Genomic DNA, 21,442 nt, shown 5'->3' with positions numbered 1-21,442 from the left:
TTTTGAGAAGCAGTAAAAGTTGTTAAGTCTCAACTCTTGAATATGTTTCTTTTTAAATATTCTGTGTGATGAAATGGGAAGTATACATAAAGCATTTCTACTAAATACAGAAGATTACTGTCTCAAGGAAAAGCATTCATATTATTGAGTTGCTAGCTGGAATACTTATTTTTTAAGAGCACAACTGGAAAAGTTATTATTCAGACTTGGATATTTGGTATACACTTTCTTGTGAATTCAAAATTGGAACCTATCATTTCAAGGAAAGCAATTGATATTTGTTGCCAATGCTTAAAATTTGGCCTTTTAAACACACATTAGAATATTGCAGAATTTGTATTCATGTCAGAGGTTGATACCTTCTCTGATGAAATCCATGGTGATATTAACCTATAGGATTTCTTGGATGTTGTGTAATGAACACACATTCCACATTGCAATTAGCTTTTCAGAAACCACCACTTGTTGATTTTGGACCGGATTCTTCATATACTTAAAAAACCCCACCTATACCAGCAGATTGAACGCAGTAGTAGATCCGGGACTCGCCTGCTATTCAGGGGGATAGTAAATAGATTTGCAAATAATACCAGTCTTTTTACCTCTTTTTTTATTCGAAAATAAGTTATTTTCATTAAAATATTTAATACGTTTTTAAACTACATTTTAAAATTTCAGTTCTAATTTCTAACATAGTAAATATCAATAGATAACCCATATAAACAGGTCTTTGGCGTCCTCCGAAATGGTTTGTAAGAGTTTTGTAAAGGGGTCGTAAGGCCAAAAGTTTTATAACTACTGCGGTAAACAAACGCCTATAACAACGCCTCTTTGAAGGACCCTATCCAGCATCCGTAAAATAGTTCAGAATCTACACAGGTTTCACATCGCGGGTCGACACCGAGAATGACTTAGCGCTTGACGAAGGTGGGGGTGGAGCCAATGCGGCGTTTCCAGTCTCCGGGGAAACCACCTTTCTCCGGTCTCCTGGATCTCTTCCTCCTTTCCTCTCTGCCTCTGATTGGAGGCAGGTTAAGTCCGTGGGCGGTCCTTCGGGAAAGGGGCGTGACTTAATTTTAGCCGGGGGCGTGTCCTCCTCGCGCGGACGCCTTGACGTCATACGGACGCCGCTGCCCTGGCGCCTCGCTTTTGCATCCTCTCCTGAGGCTCCTGGGGTTGGTCTTTCAAGGGGACGCGAGCGGTACCCCCTCAGAGGCCTGGGATCTGGCAGCCTCTGTCACTCCTGTGCCGGCCAGATAGCGCGTTGGTGTCACCGTCATGGATCTAAATTTAAACCGAGCGGATTATTTACAGGTAAACCTGAGGGGATAAAGCGGGAGCCGCGCGGGGTGAGCCCCGCTCCCCGAGAGGATTTTGTCCTTCCACTGACGTCTGTCTGGGTCGCCCGGAGCGGGGGCGGCGGCGAAGGTGCTGCGGGGCTGGGTGTTGCACTCGCGTAGTCCGGGTCACGGGCAACCCCCGCTCGTACTTGAGGGTCTGTTGGGACTTGGAAAGAAGCGCACACGCTCTCGCCTTGCTGGCTCCTGCCTGGTCCTAAAGATACCTAGAAAGAACTGACGTGATCCCGGCTAACTCCCCGGGGCCCTTCTCCTCCCAGGCTGCAGCTACCTGTTGGCCTGTAACTCCCGAATCTCCATCTCTACCCAGCCGCTTCTCCCGCGCGCCAGACACTTCTTACTGTGACCTGGACCTCACCAGCCAGAGCATCATAAAAGCGACGACAACTAATTACTGTGCGTGCAATTTATTCTAGGCGCTAACGTATTTAATCTCCCTAAAAATTCTCAAAGTAGGTAATGTTACTGATGGGGATCCAGGGACTCAGATAAAGCCATCTGCTTAACAAACAAACAAACAAACAAACAAAAAAATGAAGTTCCTACAAAGTCTCTGACCCCAGAGCTGGTGTTCTGTTACACCATCTTGCCTCATTATTTAAGCTCTAGCTATTCTGTCTCTCTTTAACATCGCCTTTTTCAGTAATTTTATTTGGCTAATGGTACAAAAGTTTGCCAGTCCGTTTACCTGGAAGTTACACTAGGTACTTTCCACTTTAATATCTTCCATTTTGAGCTGATCACCACATTTTGCTACTGGTTTTATCTCCTGAGCATCTCATGACTCTCTCCCGTTTTTGACATCTCCATCACCCCCAGTTCATGTTCTCATCTTTTTTTTTAAACTTAATTTAATTTGTGTGTGTTCCAAAATTCATTGTTTATGCACCACATGTTTTCATCTTCTTAATTGGGCTCCTGGCCTCCAGCTTCACCTCCCTACAAGCCATCATTCACATAACTTGTTAGAGTGGTGTTTCACAAAAGCAAATCTAAACAGATTACTTTACACTTTAATACTACTCCTTGGAATATAAATAAAATTGTAGTTCCACATTATCTGTAGATCTTTTCATGATCTGTTGTTTTTTTTCCAACTTCTCCCCCATTGGTCGCAACCGCCCTGCTTCCTATCCTAACTATGCACCACTAGTGATAGCTCCCTGCTGAACAGGCCATGCTGTTTTTGTCTTCCATACCTTTTGTAAAATAATCTTCATCATCAGATTGGATGTCATTGCCATCAGCATGTTTTGCATTTTAACAAAAGTCCTCTATGTTGCATTTTAAATAATTGTAATCTGTTTCCAAAGATTTTAAATGACTTTACATAAACTTTTTAACAACTGTATGTATGAAGTTTTTTAATGAAGTCTTCTAGAAATATTTGTCTGTAAAGTATTTTGGAACTAGAGATGCCTGGGTGGCTCAGTCAGTTAGGTATCTCTCTTTGGCTCAGGTCATGATCCCAGGATCCTGGGATCCAGTCCTGCATTTGGCTCCTTGCTCCTTGGGGAGCCTGCTTCTCCCTCTGCCTGACGCTCCCTCTGTTTGTGTGCATAATCTCTCTCTCTCTCTCTTTCTGACAAATAAATAAAATCTTTTTTTTTTAAGATTTTAATTTTTATTTGATAGGCAGAGATCACAAGCAGGCAGAGAGGGGCAGAGAGAGAGAGGAGGAAGCAGGCTCCCTGCTGAGCAGAGAGCCGGATGCTGGGCTCGATCCCAGGACGCTGGGATCATGACCTGAGCTGAAGACAGAGGCTTTAACCCACCGAGCCACCCAGGCACCCCAAATAAAAGTATTTTGCCACTAATGTATTTTTGGCTTGACAACTTTATAGTATACATTTTAGTATCTTTGGGTGTGCTCTTTGTTGACTTTTGTGGCATATTTCATTAAAAAATGAGTTCATCACTGATCATAATTATTTCATATCACTAATTGCAATAAAAAAATAAGTCTCACTATGATCTGAATCGTCTGGTCCTTTCATTCTCTGATGTAATCATTTCAAGTTAATATAATAGAAAACATTCACTAGGTGACTGGTGTGTTTCCTTAGGTGGGAGTGACCTCTCAGAAGACTATGAAGCTACTTCCTGCCTCAAGACATAGAACTGCACAAAAGGTACTGTAGAGATACTGGTTTCTCCCTATCTATCTCTTTAGCTCTGACAGAGGAGAGGTTTATATTTCTTTATTGGTAAATTACCCTTTAATGTTAAAATGTAAATAAATTTCTTTTAACTTGAACAGAGGTTGGAATACCAAGGGACATTTACAGACAGTAATTTTCTTGCATGTTTTAATTTTTATGTACAGTCTGTAATAGATAAGTAAACTTGTTGAAAACATATTTCATTTCCTGTTAATAATTTACTTGTGTGCTAGTGTGTACCAGATTATGTGTATGAAAAACAAACATAAAGCACAAGAGGATATAGAGAAGGTTATTTTTAAACTTTATCATCTTTTTAAGAATAAATTAAGTGTTGAGGTAACTTGGTGGCTCAATCAGTTAAGTGGCCAACTCAGTTATGGTTCAGGTCATGATCTCAGCCTGGCATCAGGTTCCATGTTTGTTGTGGAATCTTCTTGTCCCTCCCTCTCTGCTTCCCCCTCCACCCTCGCTTTATCTTTCTCATAAATAAAAATAAAATCTTTAAAAAAAAAAAAAAGAGTAGGTTGGGATGCCTGGGTGGCTCAGTTGGTTAAGCTGCTGCCTTCGGCTCAGGTCATGATCCCAGGGTCCTGGGATCGAGTCCCGCATCGGGCTCCTTGCTCAGCAGGGAGCCTGCTTCTCTCACTGCCTCTGCGTGCCTCTCTGCCTGCTTGTGTGTACTCTCTCTCTCTCTCTCTCTGGCAAATAAATAAAATCTTTAAAAAAAAAAAAAAGAGTAGCTATTTTGATGTTGAACTTTCTATTTATCTAATATTTATTATTTTTATAGAAATATTGATCCTATGATTTCTGTAAGGCAATTATAATGTTAGTAGTAGGATATTTTAATAGCTGCAAAATAAATACACTATCCTGATGTAATAACATTTTTTTAAGATAAATCAACAGATTTCTGATAGCCATTTATTGTATTTGGTCTACTAGATCAGAACTTCTCAAATTCTTTTTGCTCCCAGCACCCTTTTACACTTTGAAATTATGTAGCATCCCAAAGAACTTTTGTTTATTTGGATTATGCCTATAAATATTATGATATTAAGATTAAAACTGAGAAATATCTAAAATATTATTTTTTTAAAATAATAAACCCATTATATTTACATAAGTGAAATTTTAATGAAAAATACCTGTATTTTCCAAAACGAAAAGAATTTGGTGAGAATAGTGGCATTGTATTATTACACTTTTGCAGATTCTTTAGTCTGGCACAGAGAAAGGCACCTGGCTTCTCGTGTCTGTTCTTTACAGTCTGTTGTAATATATTGTTTTGGTTGAAGTATACAAAGAAAATCCAGCTCACATAGATACACAGTTGAAAACAAGAGTTATTTAAATAGCTTTTCCAGATAATTATGGCTCTTTATACATGATGTGACACATATGCTTAACAAATAGTAGTTTCTTAAATATTAGTTGCAATGTGGATTATGAAACCATATTGATTAGTTTTTCATACTTCGGTACATTAAAAACTATTTATACTTTGAATGGATCTTTTGCTCATGCATGGGTTTGGTTTTTTTTTTTTAAGATTTTATTTATTTATTTGACAGACAGAGATCACAAGTAGGCAGAGAGAGAGGGGGAAGCAGGCTCCCTGCTGAGCAGAGAGCCCGATGCAGGGCTCGATCCCAGGACCCTGAGATCATGACCTGAGCCGAAGGCAGGGGCTTTAACCCACTGAGCCACCCAGGTGCCCCTCATGCATGGTTTTATAGCATCTTTTAATGATCATTTGAGATAATTAGTTCATTGAGTTATACAGATTTCCCAAAGGTTGAATGTTCAAATGTTGATTGTACCAAATGTTATCATAGAATATCAAACAAATCACATTTGTTGATATCACTACAGATTTCATCAGAAAAGTTGTCAAATATGGAATGGCAGTCCAGTTCCCAGTGGCAGATATATATCTTTCTGAGTACTTATTTTCACTTGAAAGCTCAAATTTTATCATTGGGAACAAACACTCTCAATTATTTTCCTTTAAAATGATAAGCTCACTTCCTGCAGTTTTATAAAAAAAAAACTCTACAAATACCCAAGTGTTAATATAATCATTGTTAATAGTTGCCAGTTGTTCTTTCATTCTTAAAATTGTGTATTGTGTTTTGTGGGGCCTGCCTACATGTTACAGTCAGTTAAGCTCTGACTCTTGGTTTCAGCTCAGATCTGATGTCAGAATTATGAGATAGAGCCCATGTCCGACTCAGTGCTCAGGACGGAGTCTGCTTAGTTTCTCTCTCCCTGCTGCCCCACCAGTTCTCTCTCTGTGTCTCTAAAATAAAATAAATCTTTAAAAAAATTGTTTTCTGAAAAAACTGGGTAGTTCAGCTTATGACCGAAACAATTCTATAAGTGCTTTTTGGTTTGCCACAAAAGTATTCTATGCATATTTTATTTTATTTTATTTTTTTAAAGATCCATCCATTTTTTTTTTCCTAAAAATTTTCTTTATTTGAGAGAAATCACAAGTGGGGTAAGGAACAGAAGGAGAAGCAGATTCGAGCAGGGTTAGGGGCAGAGAGAGAGGGAGAAGCAGACTCTCCCCTGAGCAGGGAGCCTAATGCAGGGCTTCCTACTGGGATTCCAAGGTCATGACCTGAGCTAAAGGCAGATGCTTAACCAGCTGAGCCACGTAGGCACCCCAACCATCCATTTTAGGGAGTGGGCTGCAGAAAGAATCTGAAGCAGACTTCACACTGAGCACCAGCCCAACTCGGGGCTAGATCTCAGGACCCTGAGATCACAACCTGAGCCTAAACCAAGAGTCAGATGCTCAATCGACTGTACTACCCAGGCCCCCCAGTTTTATGCATATTTTCTACTTTCTCACGCTTAAAAGACATGACTCAAGGGCCAAATTTAACAAGATTAATAATTTTTATTGCTTCATCAAGAACATTCTTATATTAAGTTGGATTTTTTTTCCTTTACTTTGAAGTGATGATGAAGATCACAGTAACCACTGGTGTGGTTTGTTGTCATTGTTTTGATTCTTGCCAGATGCTAGCAATTTTATCCACCATTCCTTTTGTACCATCATTGTAAATATCAATCTAGTGAAAAAGGAAAATAAAGACCTACTGACAAAAATAGTTTTCACTTGGCAGATTCCCTAAAAAGTTCTTGTTGACCCTAGGAGTCTAAGAATCATACTTTGGGAATCCCTGTAATAGATTATTATTTTTACAAGTTATTAGAGTAGTGTAGTATTAAAAAACTCAAAACCTTGGGCGCTTGGGTGGCTCACTCGTTAAGCATCTGCCTTCTGCTCAGGTCATGATCCCAGGGTCCTGAGATTGAGGCCCTCATTGGGCTCCCTGCTCAGCAGGAAGCCTGCTTCTCCCTCTCCTACTACCCCCTGCTTGTGTTCCCTCTCTCACTGTCTCTTTTTCTGTCAAATAAATAAATAAAATTTAAAAAAACCAAAGCCTCAAATTGACCTTAACTGTTCTTATGTATTTTTTCATCTGAATAGAAATCTGCCAATACCAAAGATCTATAAATCTCCTAAAAATGTGTGCATAATTATTTGTGAATGTTCATTGTTCTGGGGAGGCAGTCCATAGCTTTCAGCGAATGTACAAAAGGGTTTGGATTCCCTTACTACAAAGTTAAGAATCAGGGGCGTTGTGTGCCTGGTGGCTCAGTTGATTAAGTGGCTGCCTTCAGCTCAGGTTGTGATCCCGGGGTCCTAGGATCAAGTCCCACATTGGGCTCCCTGCTCTGCGGGGAGCCTACTTCTCTCTCTGCCTCTCTCTTTCTTTGTCTCTCATGAATGAATAAATAAAATCTAAAAAAAAAAAAAAAAAAAAAAAAAGAAAAGAAACAAGGACCTAAGAATGTGCTCTGCAATGTCAAATTTTTGATATTTGAGATTTATTTATGTCTTAGTATATGGTCAATTTTCTAATGTTTCTGTGTGCTTGAAAAGAACATTTATAATTTAATTCTTAGGATGAATGATTACTTATTTATGCATGTGTGCGCATATGTCCTACATATATGTACATGCATGTATACATACATGCATATGTATTAGATCAAGGTAATTATTTTCTAATCTATAGCCTTACCTTTTGTCTGCTTGATTATCAATTCCTGAGAAGGAAGTGTTGAAATCTCCCTCTGCATTTATGTCAACATAATCCATTGGTTACATGTTGATAATTGTTGAGGCTGAGTGATGTCTACTTTTGTATATGTTAAAATTTTTCTATTTCAAAGGTTTTAAAAATATCAAAGAAGTCAGTCACAACTTTAATTGATAATCTTTAATTGCAACTTTAATTGATAATCTGTTTTGAAAGTTAATCTTAACATGTTCTTATGCTCCAGTTGAGAAAAAAATGACCTCCCTGCCATTTCTGTCTCTATTCTCTTGTTCTTTTTACATTGTAGGAACAAAATAGACGGCCAACTACTTGCATAATGACTCTCCATACCTCCTTTTCTGCTCTTTTCTTGTAATTTCTTAGAGTATTATTTTGTGTGGGGGTACTTTCCTAGATTTTCTGATCTCTACATTTAAAGTCATAATTTATATATTGAGAATCTTGTTTCCCCCATATAAGTTAATAGGGCATAATAATAGTGATTTAAGATTCTCTTCAATCTATTGTAGGTGGTTATTGGAGATCATGATGGTGTAGTTATGTGCTTTGGCATGAAAAAAGGAGAAGCAGTGGTATGTATAGCTTTTTTTTTTTTTTTTTGAGAAAAACAGATTTTCTAAAAGAGAAACACACTACTTATTAAATATTCTTGGGTTAAAATTGTCCTAAAAACAGTGAAAAATGCATTGTGAGGGAAGCAGTTACATGGAGTATGAGGCTATAGGCAGCACAAGAATCATTTGCTAGCTAGCTATAGAACAGATTACTTCACACTTCAGGGTTTAAAACACACATTTATTATCTCACAGTTTCTGAGGGTCAGGAGTCTAAGCTCAATGTCTCACATGGCTGCAGTGCCAGGCTTTATTCCTTTCTGGGGCTGGTGTCCTACTCCAAGGTCACTTGACAGGATTCAGATTCTTGCTCTTGTAGGATTGAGGTCCCACTTTATTGTTGACTGTACACCAGGGCCTGTTCTCATCTTGAGGTCCCCACAGTTCCTAGCCCTGTGGTCCTCTCACAGGTCCACTCCTAACATGGTGACCTATTTCTTCAGGCCAGCGGGAAAATCTGTCCAGCCAGCTAAGGTGGAGTCTTATGTAACATGGAAGTGATTATCTAATCACCTTTGCCACTTAATGAAAGCTCGTCAAGGATGTGATTAGTACATCATCATATTCACAGATCATAGTTTCTAAGCAGAGGGTCTGAGCTGTGAAGACTTATATTCACTATACATTATAAAGAATTTGTAAAAAGATGAATAGGTAAAAACTGTCAGAAGTCCAGTGTTTCCATTATTCATATATTCTCCCAGATACTTTAGTCTCTGTATAAAGTTACTGGAGGGAAGGAAAAGAAGCTGGTGCCAATAATAAAATGGAAAATAACCAAGGAAAAAATAATGATATAAATGTTGTATTCAGGGGTACCTGGGTGGCTCAGTGGGTTAAAGCCTCTGCCTTTGGCTCAGGTCATGGTCCCAGGGTCCTGGGATCAAGCCCCACATTGGGCTCTCTGCTCAGCAGGGAGCCTGCTCCCCCCACCCTCTCTGCCTGCCTCTCTGCCTACTTGTGATCCCTGTCTGTCAAATAAATAAATAAAGTCTTTAAAAAAATGTATTCAATTAGATATTAAGTTATACATTTGGGTTTTCAGTAAATTCTACAGCCTTTTATTTATAGTACTAAAATTGATAAAAATTATAAAGGAAACAGGAGACTTTAGTTTTTAAAAGATATTTAAAATGCAAAAACATGTCCATTGAAGCCAGTAAGTGAATCTTATTAAAATGCAGGTTCTCATTCAGTAGAGTTGAGGTTGGGCCTGAGATTCTGCATTTTTAATAAGGTTAATCATACTGATGCCACTGCTTAATGAACTGTACTTTGAGATGCAGAAGTTTAGATTTTAATGATGTGGCTCAAATAGGTGTGGCAATAAATATTCCAAATTTAGAAGATATTTAGCCAAAAACCTTGAAGACTCACTGAAGTAAATACACTCATATCTAAAGATGTTTCTATAGTGAAACTATAATATTTTGTGTGTTTGAAATCACAGCATTTTTTTTCAGTAAAGGAAAATGCTTACAGTAAATTTGTGTGCTTAATTTTTTCCCCAATGATTTTTGCAGGCAGTGTTCAAGACTTTACCAGGGCAGAAGATTGCAAGATTGGAGCTAGGAGGGGTTCTTAACACCCCCCAGGAGAAAATTTTTATTGCTGCAGGATCTGAGATCAGAGGCTTCACAAAGAGAGGAAAACAGTTCCTCTCTTTTGAAACTAACCTCACTGAAAGCATTAAAGCTATGTATGTTTATCCTTTTTTAAAAATTTTTACAAATCCATTTATAATATTTTGAATAGGTGACAAACATCTGATTAAGTATCATATCTTACTAGGTTTCCTGGGAAATAAAATTGACTAAAGGTACTTTAGTATTAGTCAGAAACTCATTAACATAGAATCAGTACAAAATCAGTTGGATGTCAAAATGTTTTCTTTTTAAGACTCATAGTATTTACACATTCATTTTTTGACTAAATGGTTCCAGTTGATTCATGATCAAGGTGTAAAAGAAAAAAGTAAAAGAAACCTAGAGATAGTTAGGTTTCTGTTCCTTTGCTGTCTGTGGTCATTTTGGTTGTGAGGTAGCATCATTTGCTGAAGACCTGGCTGTCAAAGTTGCTAACTACCAATAGGCTATAATTTCAGGTAAATCAAGTAAGACCCTGAGAAAAAAAAAAAAAAACAAAAAAAAACTCCCTTAATGACTTCCTGATTTGTGAGATTTTGCAAGTAAAATATTAGTTTTTTGAATCATGAGGAACTAGAGAGGGTTTTAAAGTTTATCTAATCCACTGTCCTCAGACCACTACTTAGAAGAATCCCTTAGAAGCTTAAAAGAGTAGATTTCTTGTCCTACTCATACCTGCAGAATCAGAATTATTAGGAGTGGGTAAAAAGAGAAAAAGTTCTTCATTTGACAGCAACAGCCAAGTTGTAGACCTTGGTCTGAAAACTACTAATTCAGTCCAGAGTTCTATGTGGTACACAGCTGTCCTGCAGAATTCTATATACTGCACATCATATGTCCTGATGTCTAGGCTGGAAAACTTTGCTCTGGTGAGATTAGATAAAAATTAAACCCATGGTAAGTAGGAGTGAGTTCAGTGGTTTAACAAGAATGTAATAGTTTTGAAATGGACAATGATAATTGTGAAATACTAAAATCAAAGTAATAAATTTAATAATTTGCATAACTCCACATTCAGAAAGGTATGTAGAGAGATTTGAGGAAGATCAGGAGTTTCGCAGCCAATAGTCTCTTTTGCTAGTTTCTTAAACATTTTTTTTTTTTTGAATAGAAGAGGTGGGATGGAGAGAATCTTTGTTCAATATTTTAAAAATGTATTGTCTGAATCCCCAGATTTATAAGAGTGCACAGGAAAGAAGGTTATAACTTGAAAATATTCAGTAAGAAACTGAGCACTTACAAAGTTGGTTACCACTCATGCATCCTTCCCTGCCTAATGCTTCCATCTGTCCCCACTCTTGTCAACAGTAGTGATTACAAGTAATACTTTGGAAAATGTTTAATTGCAATATAATTGCAAGTGTAGTGCAGATGGATTTCAAGATGAAACTTAAAATCTTGAAAAAGAATTTCATTAGGTTGATAAAAATGATATTAAGAGGACTACTAAAATCATGTGCAGAGCCACAAAGTGAGGCCACATAAGTGATAATCAAAGAAGAGAAAATCAGTGAAGATCAGTATAGCATAGAGAATAATTTTAGTACCAAAACTTTTTAACTAGACATTAGAGTGGTGGAGAAATAGTTGAAACCTTCAAATAAAATTACCTTCTTTATGATTACATGGTTATACCAATCTAGAAGTGAAAGGTAATACACTAGTATATGATTTTTGTCAAATTTCATCTCCCCCATTGAAAACTGGATTTAATATAAGAATTGGAACATTGTTGGGATTATTGCCTAAATTTTGTTAAATATAATGTGAACTCTTTTTCATTTCTTTTTTCAAGATAAAATTCTAATGAAATCATTTCCCCCCCACTGTTTATCATTTAAAGTAGGTTTGCTTCAATAGCCTTTTCTAGACAATTTACTATAGTAGTAAGAAAGCTAATTCTAGAGCTAAAAGCTACTTGAGCTGTAATCCACTCTGCTACTAGTTGTGTGCCATTAGGCAAGTTACTTAACATTTTGTTGTTCTCTGTAAAAAGGGATAATAATGGTCCCTAGTTTACAGATTTATGAGGATTAAGCTAATACATATAAATCTGTTAGGACAGTGGTTGGCACACTGTGCACATTCAGAAGAAGTTATTTTTGACATTAATTGTCTTCAGATATAGACAGTTATCATTGTCTTATTTTCAGTTTTTCTAAGCTTAATTTTGAAATGGCTGAGGCCTTAAGATCGTGATTTTCAGCTTTTTAAAATCTGTGTTTGAGGCACCTGCGTGGCTTAGTGGGTTAAGCCCCTGCCTTCAGCTCAGGTCATGATCTCAGAGTCCTGGGATCGAGTCCCACATCAGGCTCTTTGCTCCATGGGGAGCCTGCTTCCTCCTCTCTCTGCCTGTGATCTGCCTACTTGTGATCTCTCTCTCTCTCTCTCTGTCAAATAAATAAAGAAAATTTAAAAAAATAAAATAAAATCAGTGTCTATCAAAAGGCTACAAATTAAGTGAGGGAAATGGGGGGAAACTATTCTTTAAGTCTGTGGTAAAATGGTAGAAACAGTATAGATAAACTTTTATTTTCATTAACAAAAGAATTCAGGAGTTTCCTATGCTTATTTTTTAAAATATGGAAATTTTTAATTTTAATGTTCTCAGGCATATATCTGGCTCAGACCTCTTTCTAAGTGCAAGTTACATCTATAACCATTATTGTGATTGCAAAGACCAACATTATTACCTTTCTGGGGACAAAATTAATGATGTCATCTGCCTTCCAGTGGAAAGATTACCTCGTATTACACCGGTATTGGCCTGCCAGGACAGAGTGCTCAGAGTTTTACAGGTTTCTGTTATTTACATTTTTATGGTTTTTTGTAATTTATGTAAACGAATATTGCTGAAAAATGTGTCATTGAGATAAATTACTTATTACTACCACTTTAAATGTCCTAGGTAAAATTATATCTGGAAAAAAATGCTTTTTAATTGGTAAGCTGATGTTTTTTAACTTGAGGCAAATGTATTGAGATCTTTGGCAAGTTTTTAGAGAGGCATATATAGGAAAAGGATGCTTTTCTGCCCCTATGCATAATTTCTGAGCTAGTTCAGTCAGAATGGGATGGCTTTGCTACAAAGAACCCCTTCTAGCTTTTTTTTTTCCTTCTTTCTTCTTCCATTACTCTTCCCTCCCCCCAAAATCAAATTAACAGAGGAAATTGGGTTGTGGAGAGGGTGTTAGGTTTTAACAAAGAAGGGATAGCCGTGATCAAGGTTGTGTCATTTGTTTACTCCACATTTATGACAGTATGTGGAACAGAATAAGGACTCAGTAACTTATTTGTTGGATAAGTAAATGAATGATAGAAAAATCATTTTATTGTCCTTATATTTATATTAAAAACTAAGTGGTTAAAACAATTACATAAGGCATTGTTATTAGTAATAAGAGTTACAGCTGTGTCCTCTCAAAAGTGGTTTTCAGTAAGATACACATACATAAACACACCAGAATCCATAAAACAAAGTTTAAATGCAACTAACCTAGAACAGGTGGATTGCTTGGGTTAGAAAGTTGGACTGATAGTGCAGTTGAACAAAACATTTGGACGTTTATTCTGCGCCATCACCGGGTTTCTCAGTCTTTGGAATTTCATAGCCAGGTGTCCATTTCTCGACATCAGTCTTTTTATAGAAGGAAAAATCCATTAGTTCTATGAGGTTTTATTTTTTTTTCCTATGGGGAAAAAGTTTATGTTCAAGGTTCATTCTAGGGGCATGAATGATTAATTTCTTCCACAGCCTGTGCTTCCAAATATGAGTTGTTTGAATAAGGCTTTAAAAGAATCTGGCTAGTATTCAATTAGAAATTGGTCTGGCTGATTCGAGGATTCTGCTTTGTTTAACAAGAAGAGATCCATGAGCTTATTGTAAAAATACGAAAATGACTAAGGATTTGTGGGAAGTTAAAACTTGAAGCCTTTGCTCTACCCTTCACATATTCCTACTCCCCTTTGACTCCCCATTTGTAAGCAATCCATTGCCCCAGAGGTAGCCCTTTTTAAAGTTTTTTTTATGTATTTTTTTTGTGTTTATATACTTGATACCTATGAAGTTTCAAATGTAATTTTAAATAAAAGATAAGGCATATGACTTTTATATGTTCTATATATAATTTTTTAAGAAAAATGTTATTCCATATTTACTATAATTTTGTGGGGGTTTTTGTTGAATGATTTAATCATATTTTTTCCGTGTGAGTATGAGTACTTGTACCTCATTCTTTAACAGCTTCACAAATACTGTGTACTAAATGAAAATGTTCCAAATGGCAAAATTTTTAAAAGGACAAATAAGTGGACTTGTTTTGTTTTCTTATCTAAGTAACAGGTCATTTGTCCTCTTACTAGAGTAGGTTTTGGAAATATCCAAAAGAAAAGCCAACATTCTCCTTAAGAAGTCATGTTGGGTTTGTTTAAATGTTTGAATGTGCTCTAAGTTAAACTGGAAAAAAGAAACATCTTGTTCCTGGAAACCTTAGATAGGAAAATTTACCAGCATCAGTCAAGTTTTTGGGCGAAGTATTTAAAATGAAAAGTGTTTGAAGTGTAGACTATCTTGTATATTTCTTCTTGATCTTTACATTTTTAATGTATTTTAAAATGAGTTAACATAGACAAAATTGCTAACAAAGGCAAGTTAATAATCACAGCATAACTTTCTCCAGCAGTTTTATTCTAGAGTTCTTAATAGGACTACTGATGTTATCTATGAGCGCCTGTATTATTTTAAATTTGTATTCTGTTTTGGTTTTGAAATACTTGTTCTCCTTCAGGGATCGGATGTGATGTATGAAACTGAAGTGCCTGGCCCACCTACTGTTTTAGCACTACACAATGGAAATGGCGGTAATCACAGTCAAATAAGGGAGTGCATTATGTTAATTAAGTCTAGATACTTCAGATTTAATCATTTAACTATATATTAAGTGAAAATGGGAAACTGTAGAAAGAACATGAACTGGAATTGAGACAGTAGTCTTCAGATGGACTTGCCAGTAACTAACAGTAATGAACTAGTGAACTTTAATATTTAGTTTCCTCATCTAAAAATTAGATGATAAGGAAGGGTTTTATCTCTTTGATGTGTAAAATTCTATGACTATATAACCAACCTCCCAAAGTAAGTGTTCTTTTTATATTTTTTAAATGAGATTTTCATGTGAAAGTCAGTGTATCTGAAAAAAAATTGCAGTTTTAAAGAGATATTATGAGTCATGGGATAAATATAACATGTTGACTTTAATTATACCTAGGTGACTCTGGAGAAGACCTTTTGTTTGGAACATCAGATGGAAAACTTGGGCTTATTCAGATCACTACCTCCAAACCAGTACACAAGTGGGGAATTCGAAATGAGAAAAAGCGGGGAGGTATGTGTTTGATGTAGTTTAGTTCTGAAATTTCAGTGATTATTAAATATCCTAAATTATTTAGTTCATTCTATTTTATTTATTCATAGTACATAGTAGACTTAGCATATCACAGAGCCACCCTACTATTTCTTTATTTAGCGGGTCTGTCATACTTTGGCATAATTATTAATTAAGAAATGCTAATAGTAATTTAGGATAGACAGGGTTTTATGGGCTAATGTCCATCCATAATTCTATGCTCAAATCCATTATTCACTGTTTGGTGTAGAAAATTAATTTGAATTTGAGAGTATTTGATAGGAGGCAAGGAAAAAATCCAATGGGTCAGGGAATATTTCTGTTTTCTAAAGAATTTTTACCTTTCTGAGGGAATTTATATCTGACTTAGAAGGTAGTGAGATGGCTACTTATAGATGTAGTAATTCTATTCATATATTCATTTATTCCTTCAACAAATACTTGTTAGGAGAGACAGAATAAACAAGCAAATAAGTGAGATAGCTTAATTTAGTCGTCTGAAAGAAAAGTCAGAGAGTGGTGTATTAGTGATGGGAGAAAGGAGAAAGACTATATTTAGACTGGGTGGTAATGGAAGACATCTTATAGAAGACAAAATTTGAGCTGAGATCTGATTGATAAGAAAAGGAGTTAGTAGTATAAAAACTTGGGGGAAAATTGTGCTCTAGAAGAAGGAAAAAGTCAGGACTTGAGGAAGAGGTAAACTTGATTCATTTGAGGAGCAGAGGGAAGACCATGCATTAGCATGGCAAGAAAAGAAGTCAGGGAATTAACATAGATCCAAATCATGTAGGTCCCTGTGGGCCTTGGAAAAGGGTCTGGATTTTAATCTAAGTGCAGTGAGACGTCTTTGGAGAATTCTAAGTAGGAGTATAACATGATCTACCAAAACAAAACAACCCCCCCACCCCCGCAAGGAGAATGGATTTGGGGGAAGCAGGTCAAAATTGGAAGCGTGGAGATCCATTAGGAAGTCATTGTTTTGGTTGTTCTAATTTATTGTACTCTAGGCTAGAGATATAAGTGGCCTGGGCTAAGCTAATGGTAGTTGGAAAGGAGACAATTTCAGTATGTGTTTTGAAGATTGGGCTGGTAAGATTTGCTAAGAGATTTGATCTGGGCAATGAGAAAAAAAGAGGAAGAGACGTAGCCTAGAATTTTGGCCTAAGGAACTGGGTGATACCTTATTGAGATGAGAGATTGGGGAAGGAGCATTGAGGGGGTCTGATAAAGGGGAATGAAGAGTTTTTACTGGGGCTTGGAAAGTTAGAGATGCAAATGTATGTCTCAAAGAAAATGCTGAATAGAGATTTGGATATATGAGTCTGGAGCTCTGGGGAGAAGCCAGAGCTGGGGATATAAACTTATGAACCATTTCTATTTAGATTAAAGTCTTGGAAATGGATGAATACAGATGGAAAAGAGGACACCTGAGTATGCTCCAAGGTTTTTGTTGGGTTTTTTCCCCATTCTGATTTGGTGTATACATTTTTTTCGTCTTTACTTTGTATATACTTGACTATAATGTTAGTTTTATTAATAACTTGTCACCTCTGTCATCTTTTTTAAAGGGATTTTGTGTGTTGACAGCTTTGACATTGTGGGTGATGGGGTTAAAGACTTACTTGTGGGGAGAGATGATGGAATGGTGGAAGTATACAGTTTTGACAATGCAAATGAGCCTGTTCTACGATTTGATCAGGTCAGTTCATTTAAAAAAAGACTATATATGCTTACTTATCAAAAATTATAGAGATGACGATGGTTTGGGTTTTTTTAAATCAAATATATTAAAATCTTGTGTTTGGCTTAGAATATTGCACCTTTGATGTTATCAAAATCTTCTCTACACCACTCTTGTGTTTGAATAATAGACTATTGAATAATGAATAATGAATTACTTCCAGCTGAATAATGAATTATTGCTTCTTTGGTTTCTAAGCATTGTATATTTGAAGTATTAAATATTTTGCCTTAGTTTCTATAATGCATAGTAGATTACAGGAGTAACATTTATATGTTTGGGTAACATAAACAAGACTGTGTTGTCTCAAAATAATATTTTAGGATAAACTCATGTTGTTAGGACAATATCAAAATATTTTAAGCAGAGAGAAAAGTTGCAATTTCAGTTCTAGCCTCCCAAAAGTTTACTATATGAGAAGAATTACTAGATAAGAGTAATTCTGGTTCACAAATTTTAAATGTAGTTCAGCTTGTTTAGCCCAAGGTACAGAGTTACATGGAGAGTCATTCTGTTGTAAATGGAATCTTTCATTTTTGTGAAGTGGTGTTCTCTAGTCCATGGTTTCCCATCCTGCCTCTGGCAGGATTCATTGAGGCTGTTTTGAAAACAACAAAAAACCCACAGTTCAGTATCAATTAACTTTTCTTTGTCTAATTTCTCTACTGGTGCTACCTCTCAGCTTTAATTGCAGATCAGCAAATACAGATGTTTTGATGTATAGAGAAAGTATATTACATAGATAATATGGGGATAAAAATTCTCTAAAGTTATCATATAGGCTATCATCTTCTTTATTCATTAAAAAAAACTATTTGGGAGATGGTATATGGAATTCAGATAATAGACTAAACATATTGGAAGTTTTGCTTATGTAGTTTTTTAAAAAAAAAAAAAACTTCTTTCTTGGGGTGCCTGAGTGGCACAGTTGGTTGAGTGTCCGACTCTTGGTTTCCTCTCAGGTCATGATCTCAGGGTTATGGAATTGAGCCCCTCCCCGGGCTCTGGGCTCAGGGGAGAGTCTATTTAAGTTTCTCTCTGCTCTCACTCTGCCCTTCCTACCCCATGCTCATGTGCTGGTGCACATGCTCTCCATCTCTCTTTCTCTAAAATAAATAAATCTTTAAAGACAAAAAGCAAAAAACTTCTTTATATAAATAAATGATTTTGCTCATTGGGTGACTGATGAGGCTAAGTGCAGCACACAAATATATGAGTCATTTTCAATCTTATTTCCCCAAATTTAAAAGCACTGGAATTTTCTGCCATTTGTGCAGGATTTTTGCCTTCCATTTACATTGTTTCCACATGCTAAGTATTCAATAAACATATGTTGAATGTCTGGAAATGGAAAGTAAGTTTTATGGCTTATTTTAATATGTGAACTTTTTAGGTACTAATTAAGTGCTTGATCTTAAATTTATTTTAGATGTTGTCTGAAAGTGTCACATCTATCCAGGGTGGTTGTATAGGGAAAGATGGCTATGATGAAATTGTGGTATCCACATATTCAGGTATGGTAAATAGTAATAAGTAAAGAAAGAATCAAATGAGAAAAAACTTAAGCTGAATAAATTAGTTTTGATGACTACTTTTTAAAAAAAGTGATATTAGTGAATCTTACCTACATCATTAAATCTTTATTGATTAAAAAATGAGGGAAGGAGTGGGCGTGTTGATTTATAAAACAGTTAATATTTGAATAATACTTGTTAGGAATACTTAGCATGCTCTAGTAGTGAGTTGGGGGAAATTAGAGGGGGAGACAAACCATGAGAGACTGTGGACTCTGAGAAACAAACTGAGGGTTTGGGGAGGGGTGGGGGGTAGGTGAACCTTGTGGTGGGTATTATGGAGGGCACATATTGCATGGAGCACTGAGTGTGGTGCATAAACAGTGAATTCTGGAACACTGAAAATAAATAATAATAGTAATAAAAAATTAAATGATATTCTTTGATTTAAAACGAAGTATTGATTGAAATTTAGTTTGTTTTGTTATTGCTTACTTTTCTTATAAAAATTTCCTTGCTTTTGAGTTGGTCATTTTTGCATTCTCAAAATAGCCAATGTGAGAGTTTTTTTTACTTTCCATGAAAATGATTTTTGAAAGACTGTTTTAATTCATCAAGTATTTGCTAGAATGTGTTGCCTTATTCCATACTTGAAAACTAAAACTATAAGAAGTGAAAGATTTCCTTAGTCATAGTATTATAGTGTTTCAGGCAAAATAACAGTATCACAAAATGCTTACCGTAATTTCAGTATAGTTTGAATATTTTCCAGCTTGATTTCTTTCGGTTTTTGTTTTGTTTTGTTTTTTGAAGGAGAATAAGTCCTAGGACTAGATGAGGTTAATGTTGGTGGACAAAGGGGCATGTATACTTGGGGTTTCTTTTAATACTAGCAGCACTTAATGGTCCGTGATTGTAATTTCACCTCTACAGGCTGGGTTACCGGTCTGACCACAGAGCCTATACATAAAGAAAGTGGACCAGGAGAAGAACTGAAAATTAATCAGGAGATGCAGAATAAAATTTCTTCTTTGAGGTAATTTTGGATTTTTTTGTTTGCTTTTTTTTTTTTTTTCATTTCGTGAAGTGATAGAAGCAGAATATTTTATTGGAAGGAAGTATACCCTTTAATTCATTTGTCACCTTCTTAAAGGAAAGCTTATCGGTTTGAGAAAATTAGCAGTAAGTGCTAATTAGTATTTCAAAGTTAGGAATATACTTTTATATGCTTTATTCTATATTGACTTTTTCTTGGATCAAAAAGTGTATTTTTTCACTTGTTTAGTTATAGATAGTTGTAGTATTTGGTTTTCTTCACAGGCATTAGAAAGAAACCAACACAGATGGCTGTATTCCTCATTAATAGTAATATTTACTGCTCGTATGGACCTTTCTGAATCTGTAACATTGCCTTATCAGTTTTCTTACTGGAAATGAGTAATATTGATTCTTTTAGACGCAAGGATTGCTTCTATGGTCTATTCAGTTTGATAAGTCTTATGAAAAGGGACACCGGACTCAAGTAAAATTCCTTCCTATAACAAAGAAGTGGGAGTTGCTAAAACTTTTAATGACTGTTCTCCCTACTTCAACCCTTGCCAACCTCTTGGGTCAGTGACTGCCAATCTTTTTTTGGTGGCAGTTGAGGGCTACACAGGTTTTTAAGGCAGCAAAATGCCACAAGTACTAATTTACTAAAGCCACACAAGTTTATACCATAAACCACTTTATAGCAAAGCCACCTGGAGAGCAAGCTCTAACATTCAACCAAGATAGAAACCAAGTAGAGTTAATGTCTACTATCTCAAATCCTCAGTATAATTCCATACATTTATAACCCAGTCTGTCCCTCCTGATGCCAGTGAATATGGGTTGAGAAACTTATGTCTGTTTTGTTCATTCAGCAGCTGCAGCACAGGTACATATGAAGCATTCAGTAAATACTTCTTGGACGAATGAGTCTTTTCCTTTGTTTATTGTACAAATCTCCTCCAAGCTCTTCCCAGACTTTTCCCCCTAAGTTGGGGCTGGTTAAACCTCATGTTGTTCCTCAGTTACTATTTGCTTCATTTGCGTATGGCTTTTCCCCTTAACTGAAGTGACTCTAAGCAATGAAGCAATGCATGAACAGTTCAGTCTAAGCAAAATCCTCTTCAACAGTTGATAGAACTTCAGCTGTACCCCTGGCTTATGATCATCCTGTGGTCCCCAAAATGTGAATACTCGCAGCCTCCTTTTGTCTCTTTCTCCTAATTCTGATTGAAAGGTACATATTTACTGGTTTTACACATTTTGTTTCTTCAAATTAAATGTTTCTCAACCCCAGTACAATCAGTTTCTCTTCTGATTAGTATTATATGTAACTGTGACTAAATTTGTGTGTTAGAATTGATTATTTGCAACCTGCTTTGATACTTACAACTGTGAGTTTTGATTTTTAGATTAGAGATAAATAATGTGGAATTCTTTTTGGTCAGTCATAGAAACAAAATTTTGTTCCTATTAGTTTCATAATTATAGTTCATCAATAAAAATCCATTTTGCAGAAGTTAGTCTCAAATTCTTGTACTCATTCTAAGGACTGCAAATGTGTATAATTCTAGGTGACAGAGTTGTATATATTTTCCTCTAGGAATGAGCTGGAACATCTGCAGTATAAGGTACTACAGGAAAGAGAGAAGTATCAACAGTCTTCTCAATCAAGCACAGCAAAATCAGCAGTACCTTCATTTAGTGTAAATGATAAGTTTACATTAAATAAAGATGATGCCAGCTACAGTCTCATCTTAGAGGTACAGACAGCGATAGATAATGTCTTAATACAGGTAAGCAAAATGTCTAATTTACTTGTTTT

The 21,442-nt window shown here is 36.1% G+C and overlaps 1 protein-coding gene across 1 annotated transcript in view; it reads left to right on the top strand.

Annotated features, from left to right (window-relative positions):
* Positions 1-1,278: 1,278 nt before the first annotated feature.
* The window catches only part of BBS7 (Bardet-Biedl syndrome 7), a gene marked incomplete at its 5' end in the record, with an annotated part of 43,469 nt that continues 23,305 nt past the window's right edge, over positions 1,279-21,442 (top strand). The window contains 11 exons of the mRNA XM_080796072.1: positions 1,279-1,314; positions 3,425-3,490; positions 8,175-8,237; positions 9,803-9,978; positions 12,537-12,723; positions 14,713-14,785; positions 15,193-15,309; positions 16,902-17,032; positions 18,504-18,588; positions 19,522-19,624; positions 21,221-21,413. Coding sequence (XP_080652198.1) covers positions 1,279-1,314; positions 3,425-3,490; positions 8,175-8,237; positions 9,803-9,978; positions 12,537-12,723; positions 14,713-14,785; positions 15,193-15,309; positions 16,902-17,032; positions 18,504-18,588; positions 19,522-19,624; positions 21,221-21,413 — 1,230 coding nt within the window. The remainder of the gene's footprint in view (positions 1,315-3,424; positions 3,491-8,174; positions 8,238-9,802; positions 9,979-12,536; positions 12,724-14,712; positions 14,786-15,192; positions 15,310-16,901; positions 17,033-18,503; positions 18,589-19,521; positions 19,625-21,220; positions 21,414-21,442) is intronic.

This window comes from Martes martes (genome assembly GCF_963455335.1).
Source record: "Martes martes genome assembly, chromosome: 2".
NCBI lineage: Eukaryota > Metazoa > Chordata > Mammalia > Carnivora > Mustelidae > Martes > Martes martes.
This window is presented reverse-complemented; position numbering and strand designations above follow the sequence as displayed.